At 46.5% G+C, this 18,142-nt stretch overlaps 1 protein-coding gene across 3 annotated transcripts in view; it reads left to right on the forward strand.

Moving 5' to 3' along the window:
- NTRK3 (neurotrophic receptor tyrosine kinase 3) overlaps positions 1–18,142 on the forward strand; it is a 456,641-nt gene that overhangs the window by 334,182 nt on the left and 104,317 nt on the right. For all 3 annotated transcript variants that reach the window (XM_032806496.2, XM_032806497.2, XM_032806499.2), the window contains one exon: positions 234–422. In XM_032806496.2, the coding sequence (XP_032662387.1) occupies positions 234–422 (189 nt within the window). The remainder of the gene's footprint in view (positions 1–233; positions 423–18,142) is intronic.

Below are 18,142 nucleotides of genomic sequence, written 5' to 3' on the forward strand. Positions count from 1 at the left end.
CTGATTCACTCACCGGAATGGTGAACGGGACGGGCTCTCCCCAGGACCCATGCATTGTCTGGGAGATTCCCAGGGTAATTAATCCTGTTCAAGAGGTTAGATTAGTCTTTGTCCAGTTGATGTGACTAACCTAGGTGAACTGTATGTAACAGTGAACAGAAGAACCACACAGGGATCTGGGCTGCTTGTCTCTTCATTGTGTTGTCTGATATTTTTGTGTGTGATGTCTGTAGGTCCCGTGGCAGTGATCAGCGGGGAGGAGGATTCTGCCAGCCCCCTCCATCATATCAACCATGGCATCACCACACCCTCATCGCTGGATGCTGGCCCGGACACGGTGGTAATCGGCATGACCCGTATCCCCGTCATCGAGAACCCCCAGTACTTCAGGCAAGGCCACAACTGCCACAAGCCAGACACATGTGAGTGCCTTATTCAGCTGGATTCTTCTGCTTACGTGAGGACAAGAATGGGGGCAGGGGTGGGGGAAGAGAAGTGAGCGGGGAAAAAAGGATGAGGAGGAAGAGGTAAAGGAAGAAGAGGATGTGGGGGAGGATAAATGGATCTTGTATGGTCCAGAAGTGAAGATGAACCCCAAGGTAAATCTCAGGTCTCAAAAATCACAACATACATGAAGGTGCATCAGAAGCAGAATTTCCACCCTCACCCTCCTCCTCCACTTTCATCCTCCTACCACCACCCACTAATCACCTTCCCCATTCAGGACAGAGATAGCCTAGAATGAAGCCTGCAGATGTTTGCTTTGGGCACTGTACCAGAGGTGTGAGCCAGTGCAACTTGAGAGCACAAGGCATTAGCGAGACTTGCTTTCTCTGTGGGATAAGGGAGCATCTACCCGTCCTTCTCCAACAATTCCCTACCCTCATAGCCGAGGGACTATCTCCTTGAACAATCTGCAGCCCAAATGGGCAAACACAGCAGTGTCTACAGGTAGGGCAGAAACACAGAAAACACTTGGAGCAGGAGAGCAATAGGTTCGGACACTCCATTTCTTACACTGGGTTGAGGGGGGGCTCTGAAAAGCTTGAAATGTGCATTGTGAGCAAAATCCATTAAATAGCAAATATCTTCCACTCCAGGTGATAAACTATCCAGCCCAGCTTAGCGGGAGCTCTCATAAACTCTGATAGTAAAAGTGAAGGGCTAATAAAAAAGATGCACTCTTGGTCACCACATACCACGACTGCTTCCCAGGCCACTGCCCCTCAATACATGGAGCCCATGCACAGTCAGTGGATCAGAAACAAACCTCTCGCTGCACCCTCAGCCTTTGCCAATTCCTAGAAGCAACTGCGCCCACTCCAGTTATTGTTCAAGTTCTTGGAATATTTTGCATTTCTTGGTTCAAGTCAGGATTGGATGTAACAAAATGCCACAAGGAAAGTTATTGTCACTATCTTTCTGGGCTGACCAGCAGCAGAAAGTATCAGGGATCTCGCTGGAGAGCCAGACTTCCAGTCTGTTTTTGCCAACTTGGGAGACTGGAAAAATTTGAGTCTGAGCTTTGCGCTGTTTGTAGGAATCAAACTTCCAAACCATTAGAAATTCACCCAGTGCTGAACATTAGGCAGGAAGTTGGTTCTCCATGGCTGCGTCTTTTGCAATCAGATAAGCCCGAACATCATCTCCTTCTCCTCCTGCTGAGATGTCGAGGGCTGGTCCTATCGCTGACACTCACACGAACTGATAGAGAGAAACATGAGCTGGACCTCCAATCCTGGACTGATGCTTGTTGCACTTCAATCACCACACCAGTGGGATGTGTCCAGTTACTGTGCCTGGCTTTCCCTTTCATTTGTATTTTAATGTATTTCTTTTGGTCTGTTTGTACAGGGATGGGGTGGAATGTTTTGGTTAGGCAGAAGGAGCCAAATAGCGTGGTATTTCTGTATCATATTTATGTTTAATATTTCTTATAGCACCTCATCTCAAAACATTTTACAGACTCTGATGGCTTTGATTCTCTCCTTTCTCTCTCCCATCTCTGTAATCTATGGTATTTCGTAGTACACCAACCATTTTGGTGTGTAAGCGCCATTGTAGTAGTGGTAGTTGAAAGTCAAAGGATTCAATTTATTCTAAGTTTGGGGGATCTGGTTAAATATTGTGGGGCTGCCTGGGAAGGAGATTGCAGCAAAATTTGGTCCGAAAGTTTCACGGGTTCTTTTTGATTAAGATCTGAAACGTTCAATACGCAGCAGAACCATGAGGGGCTGGAGTCTGGATCATTTAACTGGGCCACGTGGGGAGAATTTAACATTGTCAATAAATACCCGCACAACAGATTGCAGGGAAAGCACTTCCCTTTGCTTACCTGCCTGGAATCATCTGCAGGGTTCCGTGTTTCTGGCGTTAGTTTAGGGCCCAATCCTGCAGCTCTTATTCAGACCTGTGACTTCAGTAGCAGTGATGCCTGAGCCCTGGAAAGTATCCTGGTTCAAGTTTACAATAAATAAAACCAACCAGACTCTTTGGAGCTTCCATTTGGTTTTTATTTTACCCAAGCTGTTCTGCCCAGCCTGCATTTGGCGTATTGGGTCTGGCTGGAGGTGAGTGACTGTTCCTGTTCACCCAGCATTTTACACATTGGACCTCTGGTTTGCTACTCTTCAAATATTTCTCCCTCCTCTCCCTTCCCTCTGTGAAGAAGAGAAGTGAAGCCCTTTAGATAGGCAAGCCTATTAATACCCAGCAGAGTCCATCCAGAAAAGGGGCTGATACAATGCCTGGACATACTAGTGACAGCCCCTGCCCGTCTGATCACTGCCTTCCTGCTAAGTCCACTAGCTGAATATTAGACTAGGAAGCCCATCACTAGCCATGGCATTCACCCCCACGAAACCTGTAGAGCCCAGATCCACATACAGTTTTTGGTTACATATCATCTATAGACTTTGGAATGTGGCTTCTCTCTTTCTTTAGCTTGGTCCTCCTCCCTGGTCGGCTGTGACGCCAGGTATTTGGGCTGAGGACACGCGGACACCTGTTACTGAATTACAGTGAGGAGAGAAAACTCTCTGTGCTTAATGCAGTATTAATCGTACATTGGTGTGATATAGATTTCCGTCACCCTCTGCACTAACAAACATCGCTTATCATGCGGGAATGATGGATGTTTATTCCCAGCCACTTAGTTCTGCATAATGGAATTGCAGATGAAATATGGAAAGTGGCTTACTGCCTGCTAAGCTTTACCCTCTCTTGCTGCTTCTGCACAAACCTGTCCTGCGGGGGGTATTCTTACAGACCCATTAATTACTGCTGTCTGCGAGAAGACAGACGTTTGCTTCTGACTATGGATGTGCTGGGTTTTTTTCCCTGTCAATAGGATGAAGGATGCTGGAGCTCTCTCTCTCACCTGTGATTTTCTGGGAGCTCCTAAGACCAGGGCCTTTCTCTCGCTCACCTACTTGCTGCTGCTTCCAGAATCAGAGAAATGGAAGGGAAGAGTCATTCCTCCCTTCCTAGATGTGGGTTTGGGGAAAGCGCCTGGACGCATATGTCACCCTGTCCCTGTGTTAGGACATATTGACACTTTGGGACCTCGTGCTCTGCCCCTTTCTGTCCTTTGCCATTCCCACTGCTCCTTCCAGCCATAACTCCATGTGCACTGGTCAGCGCCATTGCTCGAAAGGATGCATTTTGTTAACAAATAAAAGCTTCAACTTCAGTAGTTCTCACTCCCCTGCAGGGAGTTAAGCGGAGTGTCAGATTTAAGATGGGGCATGTTGATCTCAGAAGAACTGGTGGCAATATAGAGTCCCTTTTTTCTGGGACACTGAATAGGGATCAGGTGGGCATATTTGCTTACTGAGATCTCAGGGTATCAGAAGAGCAATGAGCATGGATGAATCTGTGCCTTCACTGTCATCTGGAAATAGTTGTTTCTTTTCTAAAATGCTTTTAAGTTGTTTTGGGTTAGGTATGGAAGGGAACTCAACAGAATCCTGCATGCAATGGGTCAGAAGGTTCCATCCCATGAGTGATGCTGATTCTGAAGCAAAACGGGACTCATTCTACCCTCCAACGTTTCCTGAAAATGACATTCGGTTCCTATGGGTAGGAAACTGCAGTTTGCTACAAAAATTAACCACATAATAGAAAAAATGGCAAGTGTCTGCCCAAGAGACATTAACACTGATGTGGTGCCTTGATGCTAGTGGAAGGGACCAAATGTCACTGTTTTGATCATGAACAGCTGTGGTTGTTGACAGCAATGGAGACTTTCCACTCTAACTCCAATTTGCCAGTCCCCTGACTCTGATTCCAGGTAGGGGATGGAAGAACCTGGACATTTCTTAGCTCTAAAAGCTTCAGAGATGTTTTGGATGAAAAGGTTTGGAGGCTCACCTTGCTTTTGATAATGGTAATAAGCACTGGCTATGTTGAGGTGATTCTTTATTAGAACCTCTTGAGTCTGTACCATCAGGTTTTATGCAGACATGGTAGCTAACGTTCAGTTGACTTCCTATCTGAACAGCAGTATCCCAGGGAGCAGTCGTTCTTGAGGAAAACTGGCTTTTCTGAGCCAGTTCCAGAGCAGAGCTAGGAAGAAAAAGCCTCAGAAATGAAAAATACTTTTCAGGAAGGGATCCGAACTTTGCTGAAACTCAGGCAATGCTCAGTTTGCGTCTGGGATGAAGAGTCCGTCGGGGCTGCTCTTTCAGAACAGGACGCTCTGGCCCCAGTAAAAACAGCAGTGCTGGAGTCATTCAGAGCCTGCTTTGATTTTGTTGCTGCTGCTGACTGGGCACAACGGTTGTTTGATTTGTTTATCGGGACTGGTGCAGCCTTAGCATTGTGATGCATTCACCATGTGGGTGGAGCCAATGTCCTTCTATAGAGTACTAATGAGGGTTTTTTTTACAACCGCATTTATTACAGGCTGCCCTGACATAATTGCATATTCGAAGTTAGTAATTACACGTATTCACACTAATTAAGTAATTAGATATAATTACGCTAACTGTAAATACTTGGTAATCGGCTAAAAAGAAGTACTTCAGAAAAACCAAGGCAAATCACACAATAAAGAAACCATCAGCAGCCTTTCCGCACATCACTCTGTCTTTATCTTGCATTTGGAGTGCAGTTTGAAAGGGAATCTGTGATCCATTCAAAAATCCTACTGTTTAAACAAACGGATTTCCTCCCCTGTGTCTCTCATAACACTAGAAAGTCAAAAGGGGAGAAGATTTTTTTTAAATCCAGTCTTCCTCTCGCTGCTGCTGCTCTTTGTTCATCAGTTGTATTTTCTTTAGCTTGGACAAAGGAAACTGACTAAGTCCATTCTATTTTGCTTGTGATCAGTTTTGCTCCCAGGTTCTCCAAGATGCACATCTTAGGTTGCAAATGTTTGCAGTTTATTTGTATGAAAATAACTGTTTTCACTGCTAATAGAAGAGGAAACATTCCTGGGAGCAGGTAGGGTTTGGAAAAAATTGTTTCCACCAAATGTAAATTTTGAGCCAACTTTGAGCTGATGACAGAGCCCTTTAACTCTTAATGAGCAGCCCAGAGTAATTGAATTACGGAGACGTAGCCTCCAAGTAGACTGACTCTCCCGTCAGAACACCCCTTGCAATTCCTACTGACCCCTCTCTCTGCTCCTTCAGAAAAGCCTTCACCTTCCCAGAGACTCTAGTTCCCTTCACTTCTCTCAGATGTTTGGCTTTCTTATGGGATACATCAGCATTCTATGCTGCCGTCCCTGACGGTCAATGTGTATCTGAGGTCATTAGGGGACTTAGTGGGGAGATTTGAGCTGAGCCCTTCTCAGTATGCTGGTGACACCTAATTGAGCACCTCCATCTCCACCAACCCAGGGAGAGTGATCAGGTGTCTCAGAGTTTGGGAGAGCAGGGCTGGCTTCAGGCACCAGCATAGCAAGCAGGTGTCTGGGGCAGCCAGTGAAGATGGGGACAGTACGTCCGGCCGTTCAGCGGCAATTCGGCAGTGGGGCTGTCACTCCCTGTCGGAGCGAAGGACCTGCCACCGAATTGCCGCTGTAGAAGTGGCGGTAGAGCTGCCACCGGATTGCCGCCGATCGCAATCGCAGCTTTTTTTTTTTTTCTTTTCTGCTTGAGGTGGCAAAAACGCTAGAGCTGGCCCTGAGTGAGGGCGGGGCATAGATGAAAGTGAGCTGGGTTAGACTGAAGTGTTTATGGGGAGTGGGGGAAGCAGCAGGATGATGAGACTGAGTTTATGTCATCCCTCCAGTTTGAGGCCGTGTTCATTTTTTATTACCTCTGCTCACAACTTGAAGGTCGGGTTAGATTCCCAGCTGCTTTTGAAGGATAAAAGAATAGCAGTGGTCAAGGCACCTTTGTCCATCTAGATCTGACTAGGAGGTTGTGCCCGTTTCTCTTGGATGTGAACTTAGCTGTCATGATCGATGCCTTTGTCACCTCTAGATCAGACTGCTGCAGAGTGCTCCGTCTCCCTACCCCCAGCAAGCACTTCTTCTGTCTGCCTCCTCATTGGTGCCCAGCCGCTAGCCTTTCCACTGCCAGAAACCCTCTTGAGCCTCCCTGGACAAGAGTTCTCACTGATGGCTGCTGCCCAGCCCTGATTGTCAGGTTCGGAGGTGGGGTGGAGACCACATATGAAATAGGCTCCCTGGGGAAGTGGTGGAAACCCTGTCTCTAGAGTTATTTAGAACTGGACTGCACAAAACACAGGTGATCTTACCTTGACAAGTGGGTGGAGGGTTTGATCTAATAAGTCTCTTCCATCTCTACAGCACCTATGTCTAGGAGGTTTCTGGCTTGGCTCTATGCAAAAATCCTGACCTCAACATTCACCTTCTAGCAGTTGGAAAACCTCCGTGATCCTGAACTAGAATCCTGCTTTCACACCTTGCAAACCCCACCCCCTACTCCAGAGTAGTCTCTGTTGGAAACTGCTTAGAATGCCCAGGGCTAATGTCAGTCTCTTGTGAACAGATTTTAATGTTCAAACCCCACAGACAATGAAGCAGAACTGAGCAGAGCAGAGTGGCAGAATGAGGAAAGTGCAGGGCCCCACTCACCCCTTCACGCCCACCTCCTCTGCCTCATTCTCCCGACTGACAGCTGAAAGGGAAGGTCCTTTTGGTCACTGGCCTGTCCATCCAGCTCTCTCTACCTATAGTCAGCTCTCCAGCATTCCTTATCTGTAAGCATTTGTTCTCCATCCCGTTCACCCAGTGGAGGAAGGGAGAAAGAACTGGCAACAAATGCCAGAGCTGAGAAGTCAAACCAATCTCAGGCAGAGAGTGGCACCATCCAGACCCATTCCAGAGCTATTCAGAGCTGCAATTTGACACCCTGGATTAACACCACTGGGAACTGGTCTTCTGCCTTTCCTGCCATGGGCCATTAGCTTGCTATTGAGCCGAAGGAGTAGCAGGCTGCAGTGGAATGGCTGGCAGATGCATTCTGCCCACGTACACCAGGACTGTTGGCCAGTACTGCAGGTGTTTCTACATGGGTCCATTCAGGAGAAGCCAAACAATTAAGGAGGAAAATTCCTGTCCTGCTTGTCTCTGCCCAAACCCTGCAGGCATTGCAAGGCATTGTGGTAGCCAATAATGCAGTGCCTGGTGGGACAGTCCCGCCCTACTCCTAATGTGACACACATGCTGTCTCGATTTGCATACAAGCAAATCACCTCCTGCAGCTGTGAGGATGGGCTCTGAGGGATTTAGATCCTGCCACGGTTATTTTAATGTGCATTTATTGAAGATGTTTGTAGCAACAAAACGGATCAAAGGCAGCAAAGCACAATGCCAGCCCACACCAGGAACTGAAGTTGACAGCACAGCTGTGGCGGGTGATGTTGTATCCGGAAGCCACACTCCTGAGTGCAGCGAATCCAATTCCATTAGAAAACAAACCATTAACTCAGCCATAATTCAGTTATGTGCTGCTGACACTGACCTGCCAGCAGGGAGACAATGCTCATGAAGGGACGAGACCCACATACAGACATCAAACAATGAGCAAAGTCTTCCCCTAAACACACATCCTCTGGCCCTAGAGTCACTCCTGAGGCCCCTTTAATCCTGGCATGTCCAAAGGTGACAGCTAGTGTCGGCTTGCCTGAGGTGATTTTTAGAACAGAGCCAAAGCTCTACGAAGGGGGCCAGTAAGCTGTACGAAGAAGCAATGCAAGAAAAAGCCTTCAGCGTATTTCCTATTGGCCCAGAGAGGCTCTAGCACTCCAGGCTGCTGTCACTCATCAGAAGCCCTGTCTGTCCCTCAAGAAAAGGGTAGTTTGATCCTTCCCACTTCAGCAGTATGGGAGCAAACTCTTCCACACAAGAATAATGATTAAACTTGAAAGCTACTTGGCTACAGCAAGGATGTGTTATATACTCACTTGCCACCCTGGGCACATGCACACTTTACCTGCACACTCATTTGCACACCTGCACATCTCATTTATATGTAGTCTGTCCTGCCCATGTATTGCAGTCACATACCTATCACCCTTACTTGTATGCTCTCTGACATACATATTAATTTGTGTACATATACATGTTCACTCGTATACTGTAGTGACAGGCATGGTATAAAACCATAGCTGGATTAGCTACAGGCACTCACTCACCAATGCATGTGCTCTCACACATACATTCACACCCACTTATCAGACGCCTCTGCTCACAAATAACTTTACACCTGTGAATCTTCTACTTTTTGCTGAGCACGCTTGCCGCTCCCCCCCGCATGCAAGCCCAGCAATGGCAGCGGGCTCACTGAAATGCAGCCTGGGCAGCTTCCCTTTCACATATTGCCCCTACCTGTCATAAATGGCTGTCTCTGCAATTTCAGGGCTGGGGGTGAAGGGTTTTCATGAGCTGGCAAGAAAGACTGGATTTTCAATTCTAGCAGGCCATAAACCGTGAGGCATTGTGGGAGTGGTGGGGTGAGAAAGAAAGGATAAGGCAGGTGGGAGAATGAGGATAGAGATTATTGGTGCCTGTTTAATCATTTGTTCGCCTACGTATTGGTATTTTGCAATGTCTATCTGGTTGAATTTGTCCCAGCTCCACTCTGTTCTTGGGGCTGAGGTGGGTGTCCGTGCCACAGAAAGACATAATGGTCTTCATCAGTCATTGCTGTCCTGGCTCAGAGCTCTGTCCTCTCCGCCTGGCATGATGACACAGCAGCTTGTCCCAGGGATATTGCTAACTCATGCAGCCCTGATGTCAGTGATAATGAAGAAAGCTTTAGAGTGATCTAAGGGCACACTGATTGTGTGAATTATGCTTTGGGTATTTCTAAAAATAGATGATATGTCTGTGTAGAGAGAGAGCTGAGTTCTTACCCTTCAGTTATTTATTTATTGTGTTTTTTTCCTGAATTTGGTTTGGCTTATAAAACTGAAGCGTTCTGAAAGACCCTTGACCTGCCTGCTGTACCTACAGATCCATGATGCCCATGTAGTACATGAATGTTCTGGTGTGGCTGTGGAATGTCGTGGTATCCAAGAAAGGGTTGTTTTGTAGAAGCTAGTTGCCAGGTCCCAGGAGTTGCTTGGAAACAATGTCATCCTCTCTTGGTATAATCCACCCAATGAGAGTTCGTTTTGCAGATGTAACATCACATCCTGCTGAAGAGTTATGGTTGGGTGAAGTCTTCCAGAGCTGATCTGAGTTGACTTGGTTTGAAGGCGATGCTCTCTCTGCTGGCAGTACAGTTGAATTAAAGCTCCTAATAAAGACAGCAATTATTAATGACAAGTCCAGGTGCCAATTAGAAAAATTATTACTCCCAACATAGTGTGAGCATCTTTAGTAGCGCTGCCTCTCCCAATCGAGGTATAATCTGGTACTCTAGAGCTGATGTAATGGTGATGGTTCATCAGCAGTCACAAGCACTGTCCATTTCCAATACTGCTTTTAGACAGAGATCCCTGGAGTGCTTTCTCCTCAAAATAGCATTTTCAGAACATGACAGAACCCACAGTTCCAGTGGTGAAACCAGGCAGAGATCAGGGTAGAAAGATGCTTTCGCCAATTGCAATAGGTTCCCTCTAAAGAGCTCCTTGTGTCAAAGGGGACTCGCATTCCATGGACCTGCACAGGCGTCTAGGAAAGATGTGTGAACGGACTGTGAATGCTCAGCCAGCCTGATTGCTAAATGAGCTAGACAGTTTTTATAAAGAATGAGGCTGCCTCCTATATCATGTAACAAAACTTGGCTATGGAGAATGCTGCATCTGTCACTGTGCTACACGCCGCAGGCACTTGGAACAACCCAGTGGCAGACCCAAGGGTAGAACTGAGCTGAATCTGATCCAGTCTGCTACCTCTAACAGGGGCCAGTGTTGGGTGCTGCTAACGAGGGTGCCACAGTGCAGTGCACCCAGTCATGCAGTAGTATTCTTACTGAGGGGGAGTGTAGCAGGGATTTCTTCCTGACTCCAGCTAGTGATCACTTGGTGCCATGAAGTCTGTGAGCTCTTGCTGTTTTACTCCCGGGAAATTGTGAATTATTTATTATTTACATTGCAGTAGCACCCAGAGGCCCACTAATGTAATTGCACATACCGTTCTTCAGAGAAAAGTCTAATTCTTTTGAGTCTTACTGAGTTATTTGCCTTAATATCTTGCATCGGTAGTTCTCCAGGTTCTTGATACATTAAAATATTGGTTTTATATGTGCTGGCTTTTAAATCTGGAGTGCCTTCTTGTTCTTGTGCTATAGGAACTGCTAAACAGAAGCTGCATTGCCCTTCCTTATCCCAGTCTCACATACCCTATCCCATTCTATCCCGTTTTATTAACCCTGTGCCAGACCATAGGGTTCTTTCAAAAACAAAATAAAAAACCACTTCCTTTATATTGTGAAATAACAGATCTACATGGCTCTGATAAGGATAAAAGGCAGAGAAAGTTGCTAAATCTCCAAAGTGTACATGGCAAATTTGCCTTCTAATTGCAACACTGAAACGAAATTAAAGTCCCTGCCTCCCTCTCTCCTTCATCTCCTTCTCTCTCACCCTTCCACCTCAGACTTGAGGGATAAATTTGAGCTAATCCTTGGCTGAGCAAAGTCTTTAGGAAAGCGAAGAGGTAAAGTAAAAACCATGGGGGCAAAAAACCTCACACTCGACACTAATAAAGAAATTACTGGCGTCCTACGTTACGAATTGGATGAATTTTTAATGGCCGGGAATGCAGTTGATTTATAATGCATCCATCCCGGCCTGAAAAGCCCATCGTCAACTAATAAATAAATGTCTGGCCCTTTGTATTAAAAGTATCCGTCATTTTACATCATTGCACTGTAATTGATGTGGAGTATCAAGCATGGGGTAGAGTGGGTCTGCGGCCATGGCAGGCTCCATGCAGGCAGAAGAAGCAGGATGGGCTTCATGCCCCCCACCTATGTTTCAGATGAGTTCTGTGAGGTCAAAGAATGGGTCTCAGTTGAGGTGCCCCTGGGAGAACCTGGCTGGCTGGTTGCAGTCGTTCCACCTTGCTCCCGAAGAGGAAAGGGAACTCAGCTGGGTTTTCCTTCCTTCCCTCGTATCCCATTCGGAATTACCAGCCTGCATTCTTGGGGGAGGTATCTGCTCTCTGGTTTGAAAGCTGCCAGCATAGGGGGGAGAAACTCCCAGGAAAGGATCTCAGCCCCAGTTCCAAGCATTGTGTTAAGCAGCCTGCAGTTTCCATTCTTGTCCTTGTATTGCTAGGGCTCTCACAAATCAAAGACAAATGTAGCTAGGCTGAGGTCTTCCTCCAGGTGTCTCCAACAAGGCCTCATTCAGTGCAGCTCAGTACCCTGTCCTTTGGGTCTTATACTTAGGGTGCAGAGCCTGTGCAAACCAGGGGACAGGCACCCAGAGTCTGTGGTGATGAGCACATTAGTAGATATCATCAATGATCTGGGACAAGATTTGCAAGCCCATGTTCACTGGGGCAGAGCCCAACAAGCCAGAGTGAGGCTTGGTGGAGGAGCACGCCTTACAATGAGGAGGGCAAGATTCCTCAGGGAAGCAAGGTGTCCAGGAACTTTGGGTGTGCTCTGCTCTGGGTTTCTCAGGTAGATATACTTAGTACTTCATGGCTTTCTAGAAACACTGATTGCTCCTCACAGCTACCTGTCAGGTAGCAAAGGATCCTTGTCTCCATTTTACAGAAGGGGAAAGGCAGAAGGGCACTTGACTTGTGCAGGGTCCCAGGACAAGTCAGTGGCAGTTCGGACTAGATCCCAGAGTTGCTGGCTCCCCGGCCTGGATTCAGCCCACTAGACTATGTTGTGTGTTTACATGTCTCCTGTAATTATTCCATAGTTGGCAAGGAGGTAACTCCCAGTTGAGTTAGCTTCTAGCCAGCTTGGTAGGAGATGGGTTGAGCTGGGAGTGCAAGAGTAGCTCCATTTTACAGACCTCATTGCCAAGCACATAGATATGTCATATGCTTTCAAAGAGGCTCATTGCAGAGCTTACGAGGGGAAGGGTAGGGCGACATTTGCCTTCTGCAAATGGAAGACTTCTCCTTACTGCCTCTCCTTACTTGACTTCCTTTACTGGCTGAAAGAATGCAACACGGCGCCTGGGACGTCGGACTCGCTGACTGATGAAAGCAGAGTGCTCCAAGCTACAGAAATTGTCTTGGCCTGGAGGAAGGATGACATTTATTTATTTATTATTTATGACATTTCCCCACAGTAGCATAAATAATATTTTCATAATAGATGTGGACCTTATGAATAATATAGAGTCTTGAGCTAAGTAATTGCAATGCTTTTTAATATAAGAGATCTTCAGTGTGAAGTACTATTAATGAGCTGCCTTTACTCTCTCTCTGCTGAGGGCAATTGCAAACCCCAGCGCTGTAAGGATTTGATACATTTGGGGAAGATTCTAATGCACTGTTCAATCATCTTGTTCTCTTTGGGATACCCCAGAGAAAGTATCATGTTTGCTGATTTTCTCAGCCTTCCCTGGGTTTTGATGGATGCCCAAGTTGCGTAGGTTGCTGGGAAACCAATTCTCTTACATTTAGTATAAATCTGCAAACATCTGATTGATCTACACATTGGCATTAACGACTCTAAACTGCAGGGACTTCTTTGAATTAATGCATGTATAATACACTAATTCCACCATTATTGTATACATTGTTTTAGTGAACCTACTGTGAATGAAGGGTGCCAGATCATCCTGGTAACTGAGTTCCCCTCTCCCTAGATCTGGTATAGCACAGGAAATTGCAGTGTAAGTTTCCTTAGCCAGTATGCCTCGGTTTTGCCCTGAAGGGTCCAGCTCTTGAGGCCAGGAGGTAGTTCAGCTTCTGTGGCCCATTTGGTCTTTGGCCTCTCTTTTGAGGCTGAAGACAAGAGAGGGCAGTAGTCAGGGAGAGACATTTTCACAAGTGCCTATATAACTTAGGCACTTTGGAAATTTTTACCCATGGTGGTTTTTGTGATGTGGACCCTTGTCCACTAGGAACAAGACAAAGACCCACCAACCCATGCGCTCTGGGACTAGTTCAACAACCTGATTAGCGTTGAAGTGGAATACTTTTCTCAGGGACGTGGTAGAAGCGCTGTCCTGAAGTGCTGCAGGGAGTGTTGATGGTGCTCTTCCCTATCTCAGCAGAGCACTGAACTAGCATCCCAATGTATACAGAGGGAGGGCGTGCTGTGATGTGCTGTGCTGCTTGAGGCAATGGTTTTTTGGATGAAATACAAAACAAAGATCCTGGCCACACTCCTTGTGGTCATTAAAAGTGATCGGAAAAGTCAGATTATTAGATATGGTGTTGTGGTTAAATTCACGCTCAGCTAATGACATTCTGCCTGTCTGATTTCTCCCTGCGGTGTTAATTAGAAGTACTCCTCGTCACTTGCTGTCCTAAAACCCTGTGTAGCCTTGCGTCCTATGTGCTATTAAACAGGTGGCTATGTTGTTAGAAATGGTTCCTTTATAAAGTATATGCTGTCTGTAATGCCTTATGTCCTTTGGGATGAAAAGCACTTATGATATTAATTATTATTAAGATTGAACACACAATATCTCTTTAGCAGTTACACTGTCATCTGGGGGGGCGGGAATAATGTGATGGCAGTTATGGGAATTGCTGTGTGGTCATTTTCATGTTACCTCACTGTTCATATAAAACAACCATTCATCAAGTGGCCTGGTTGCCTAGTGGTCAGTGCACCTGAGATGGCTTCCTGCTTAATGTGTTTGAGGCCATGTGTCCTAGTGCCAGGAAGCCTTTTTAGATTAATGGAGCTGTCTTGGAACATTATGGATACCTTTTCCATTTTTTTCCAGACTTTGCATCTCAAGCCCAGAATCAGACTGTAAATCTCTTGCATTACCACTTTCTCAGCCAAGTTCCTTTTTAAGTAGTTTCGCTTCCTCTTTCCCCCAGCTCCCTTAGGACTGGAACTCTGGAAGGGGAGAACTGCGGCCTGCTGCTTGACAAATACAAGACATAAATTCAGGCCTCACCAGTAGTGAGAAGAGCCGGGGGAAGGTCTGGTGACCTTGGATAGAGTCAGGCAGAACCTGTGTGGTCTCCAATGTCCCTGTGCCAGAGGATAGCTAGTAGCTGATTGACCCAGTGAGCCTCTGCACGTAACTTGTATTGATCATCAGCTTCTTAATCAAAAATTCAGTCACAATTCGATACCACAGTTCTCCCCCTCCCTCTTGGAGCTTCACCCCAGGTGAGGCTCACAATCTCATTATGCACCCGAGAAGCTCCTCTCCGGGGTTTGATGTGTAAATTTCAGTGCTGGTGAACGTTTACAGCTACCACAAAAATCTGTGCATTGTGTTTCTGATCCACCACCAGCTGGTCATGCTGACCTTCTGTCCATGAGTGCTCCCCAGCTGCCTTGGAAAGTCCAAGTCTAAAATCAAAATTTGTACTTGGGCCCCAGTATAGCAGTGCATTGTGCTGCTGCTAAACTGCAGAACTGGCTCACGTCTGCCATTATTTAAGAACATGGCAGCTGGTTACGTATTTGCCAACTTTTGCATCTATAGAGCTGAGAGTTTTCCCTCAGTCTGCACCTGGCAACATTATGAGCAGCATGGTGCCATTGCATGGCATTGTTCCTCACAGCCATTGCTTTGTGGGGAGAAAAGTAGAAAACTTCCCATTTTCCCTTCATAGTTATGCTGCAAGTGCAATTCCAGTGTTGGAGAAGAGTCCAGAGGGAAGGAGGAGGTGACTCTGCTCAATACACTAATTATTTTAGATGGCCCTATAGAGAGATAGTCAAGGTTTCAGATGAGCAGCCCCCGCTCTGCTGTACCCTTCCCTGGATGGACTAAAGGAGAAGACTGAGCTCAAGGGGACGGCAGTGCTACAATGAATCTGTGCCCAACACTCTGCAGAAGCAGTTGTATAAACCACACGCACACCGGGGGAACTGGAACTAGAATGCTCAGCCTTGAGTCCCAAAAGCCCAGGCCTGTGCCACCTGAGCTAAGGTAGATCTCTTGTAATGAGAAGTAGTAATCAGCCCCTAATCTTCTGTATCAAGTAGCATGAAAAGTGACACCTCACACATTTACTGACTCCCAGCCAATGGAGCACAAGGATGTCAGGAAAGAACACTCAGAAGGGCACATTAATAGGGTGAAGAAAAGAGACCGTGAGAGCGGGGTGACTGGGGCGTAAGGATTGATCTTGGGAGGTGGAGATAACAGGGCAGAGGAATTCGGGCGCAGGAGATTAACTGAGGGAAAGAACACACAGAACAGCTCTCAAGGGATTTAAATTGTGTGTAAATGATGGGAGAGAGCATAGGGGGTTGCAATCCTCATGGAGGGTCAAATGGCAGCCTTGGTCCTTCTAATTGGACTTCTTTCTTTTTTCTTTCCCTGACCTTCTTGTAAACAGTTCAGGCCAGATTTTCTGGTGGCTTAAAACCAGTGTGTGATTTGAGTCCTCACAATGGCCATACAAAGTGCACACTCATAATTTTGCACAAGTGTTCTTGGGGGTGTGTGTGTGTGTGTTCTGCTCTAGAAGTTTTACGAATCTAACTCCTTGTCTTGCGCTTGAGATGTCATCGTGCTCCAGTTGTCAGAAGAAACAATGGACCATTTTGGGATGGGACATGATTGTTTTGGGGGAGATGAACCTTGAGTTAGATGTGTGTGTTCCTGTTGCTTCATGTGGAGCTTGGGGCTGAAGTTGCAGTTCTGTTTGATTTTCTGGAATGCTTCATTTTCCTTCTCTCCTTTAATAATTGCTGCATTGAAAAAAAAATTCTCCTTGCTCCTTGTGTGATCAGTGCTCTAATAGCTTAATTTGACTGCTCAGGGTCATGTCTCATTTAATGCTGGCCGGTTTTCTTGTCAATCAATAAAAACTTCAATTAAAAAAAAAAAAGGAAAGAAAGTGGGGACAGAAACCCAGCCATTAGTGAGCTAGGCTGAGACCTGAAGTACTTACCTGGTTTCCAGGCTGTTATGCTGCAAAAGCTTGTGTGATCTAGTCTGAGCTGAGCCCTCCAGATTCATTGCTGACATCTGCTAGCAAGGGACAGACCTGAATCACAGAAAGGCCTCCCCTTCTGGCCCCAGGCACCACTGAGCTGCTCCATGGAGTCCTTACTCTACCTGCTTGCATGTCCTCTAAGAGGAGTTCTTCTCTTAGGTCCTGTGAGTGTCTGTATAATTCTCCCCATGTCCCCAGCTTGACTCTGAGGCCTGTTGCTCCTCTGTGTTTCACATGTGCAAACCATGTCTGGCTCAGAAACACTTACTCTTCCTTGCCCCTCTGTTATTTACCACTAGCTCAGAGGGGACAAGAAGAGCCTGATTTGGGTTTGTTTGACACATTTGCCCATGAAATAAACATGTCACATCATGGGAGGGTGTCAGCAACCCCAGTCTTGTGTCCGTGTTGTTCTCCTCACTCAGGCTGCTTAGACAGCCCTTTCAGAGGTTTTATGTGAGTGGACTGTGATCAGGGAGGGAAAGAGATGTCTCAAGCTCTTATCTTAGCTGAAGTATAGCTGCTTCTACTGAGTTGGCTTATTCCCAAGAGAGGGCTCATAGCTAAACGTGTCAACTCAGAGCCTGGCCTTTTATAAAAGAGAATCTGCTTTTTTCCAGACTGAAACAATATCAAACCATTGCCTACATGTATGCAGGCAGCCTTTACAAGGTGACAGTACTCGTTTGGCAAATGACGCAGCTGACCCTTCAGTTGTTTGCTTGTGAGCTGCCGACCTTCTTCCTGACCTCTCAGGACTTTATTAACTCAGTTTCCTGCACCATTCTATCAGGCGAGGCACTCATAACCCTGTGAAGTTCAGCTTGAATCAGCAGAGCCCTCCTGTTTCCATTTGGAATCCTCTACTCTTGGAGCCGGGGGTGTGATGCCCAGCTCACGTCAAGATATCTGAGCTAGCTCTGCTTGAGCTAGGGTGCTAAAAACAGCAGAATGGCTGGGATAGCACAGATGGTAGCTTAGGCTCACCACCCAGGGAAGTAGCTGGGCTCTAGGTGGATATGGGCTATGGGAGTACATGCCCACCTGGACACCTTGGATACTTATTTGGGCAGCTAGCCTGTGCTACCCTGGCTACATTGCTAATATGAGCATGATACGTGGAGCAGAGCTAGTGCAAGTATCTGTGCAAGCTCAGAATCACACCCCCAAGTTCAAGCGCAGACAGAGCCACCATGAGGGGGTGGTCAGAAAGGCACTGCCTCTCCCCAGACCATGTGCTGCATTGCACAGTTGGCCAGGTGAATTATGCGGGGGGTTTGTGCCTCATTCTGAAGCTTTAGATATTAGTCACTGCTAAAGGCTGAATAAAGGAGTAAATATGACTCATGTTTCTGGCATGGCACAAGGCAGAATATCTTGGCTGCTGTAGTCCAGTGTTATTAGGCGTAATGGGAAGAGGTAGGCTATTGGGCTGGATGGACCATTTGAGCAATCTGTAATAGCAGACAAGACAGAATTATGGTATGATCCATAATTGCAGGGAGTGGGACAGCAGGTTGAATATTAACTAGTTGTGTGATCCTTGACGGCAAGACATCAGATCTGATAGACCTGCACACTGATCCATTGAGGCCGTTCCTGTTACTTGTTCTCCATACTGAAATATTTCTTTAATCAGAGAGTCAGATATGAAGTCTC

This window comes from Chelonoidis abingdonii, chromosome 9, assembly GCF_003597395.2.
Source record: "Chelonoidis abingdonii isolate Lonesome George chromosome 9, CheloAbing_2.0, whole genome shotgun sequence".
In the NCBI taxonomy this organism is placed as follows: Eukaryota; Metazoa; Chordata; order Testudines; family Testudinidae; genus Chelonoidis; species Chelonoidis abingdonii.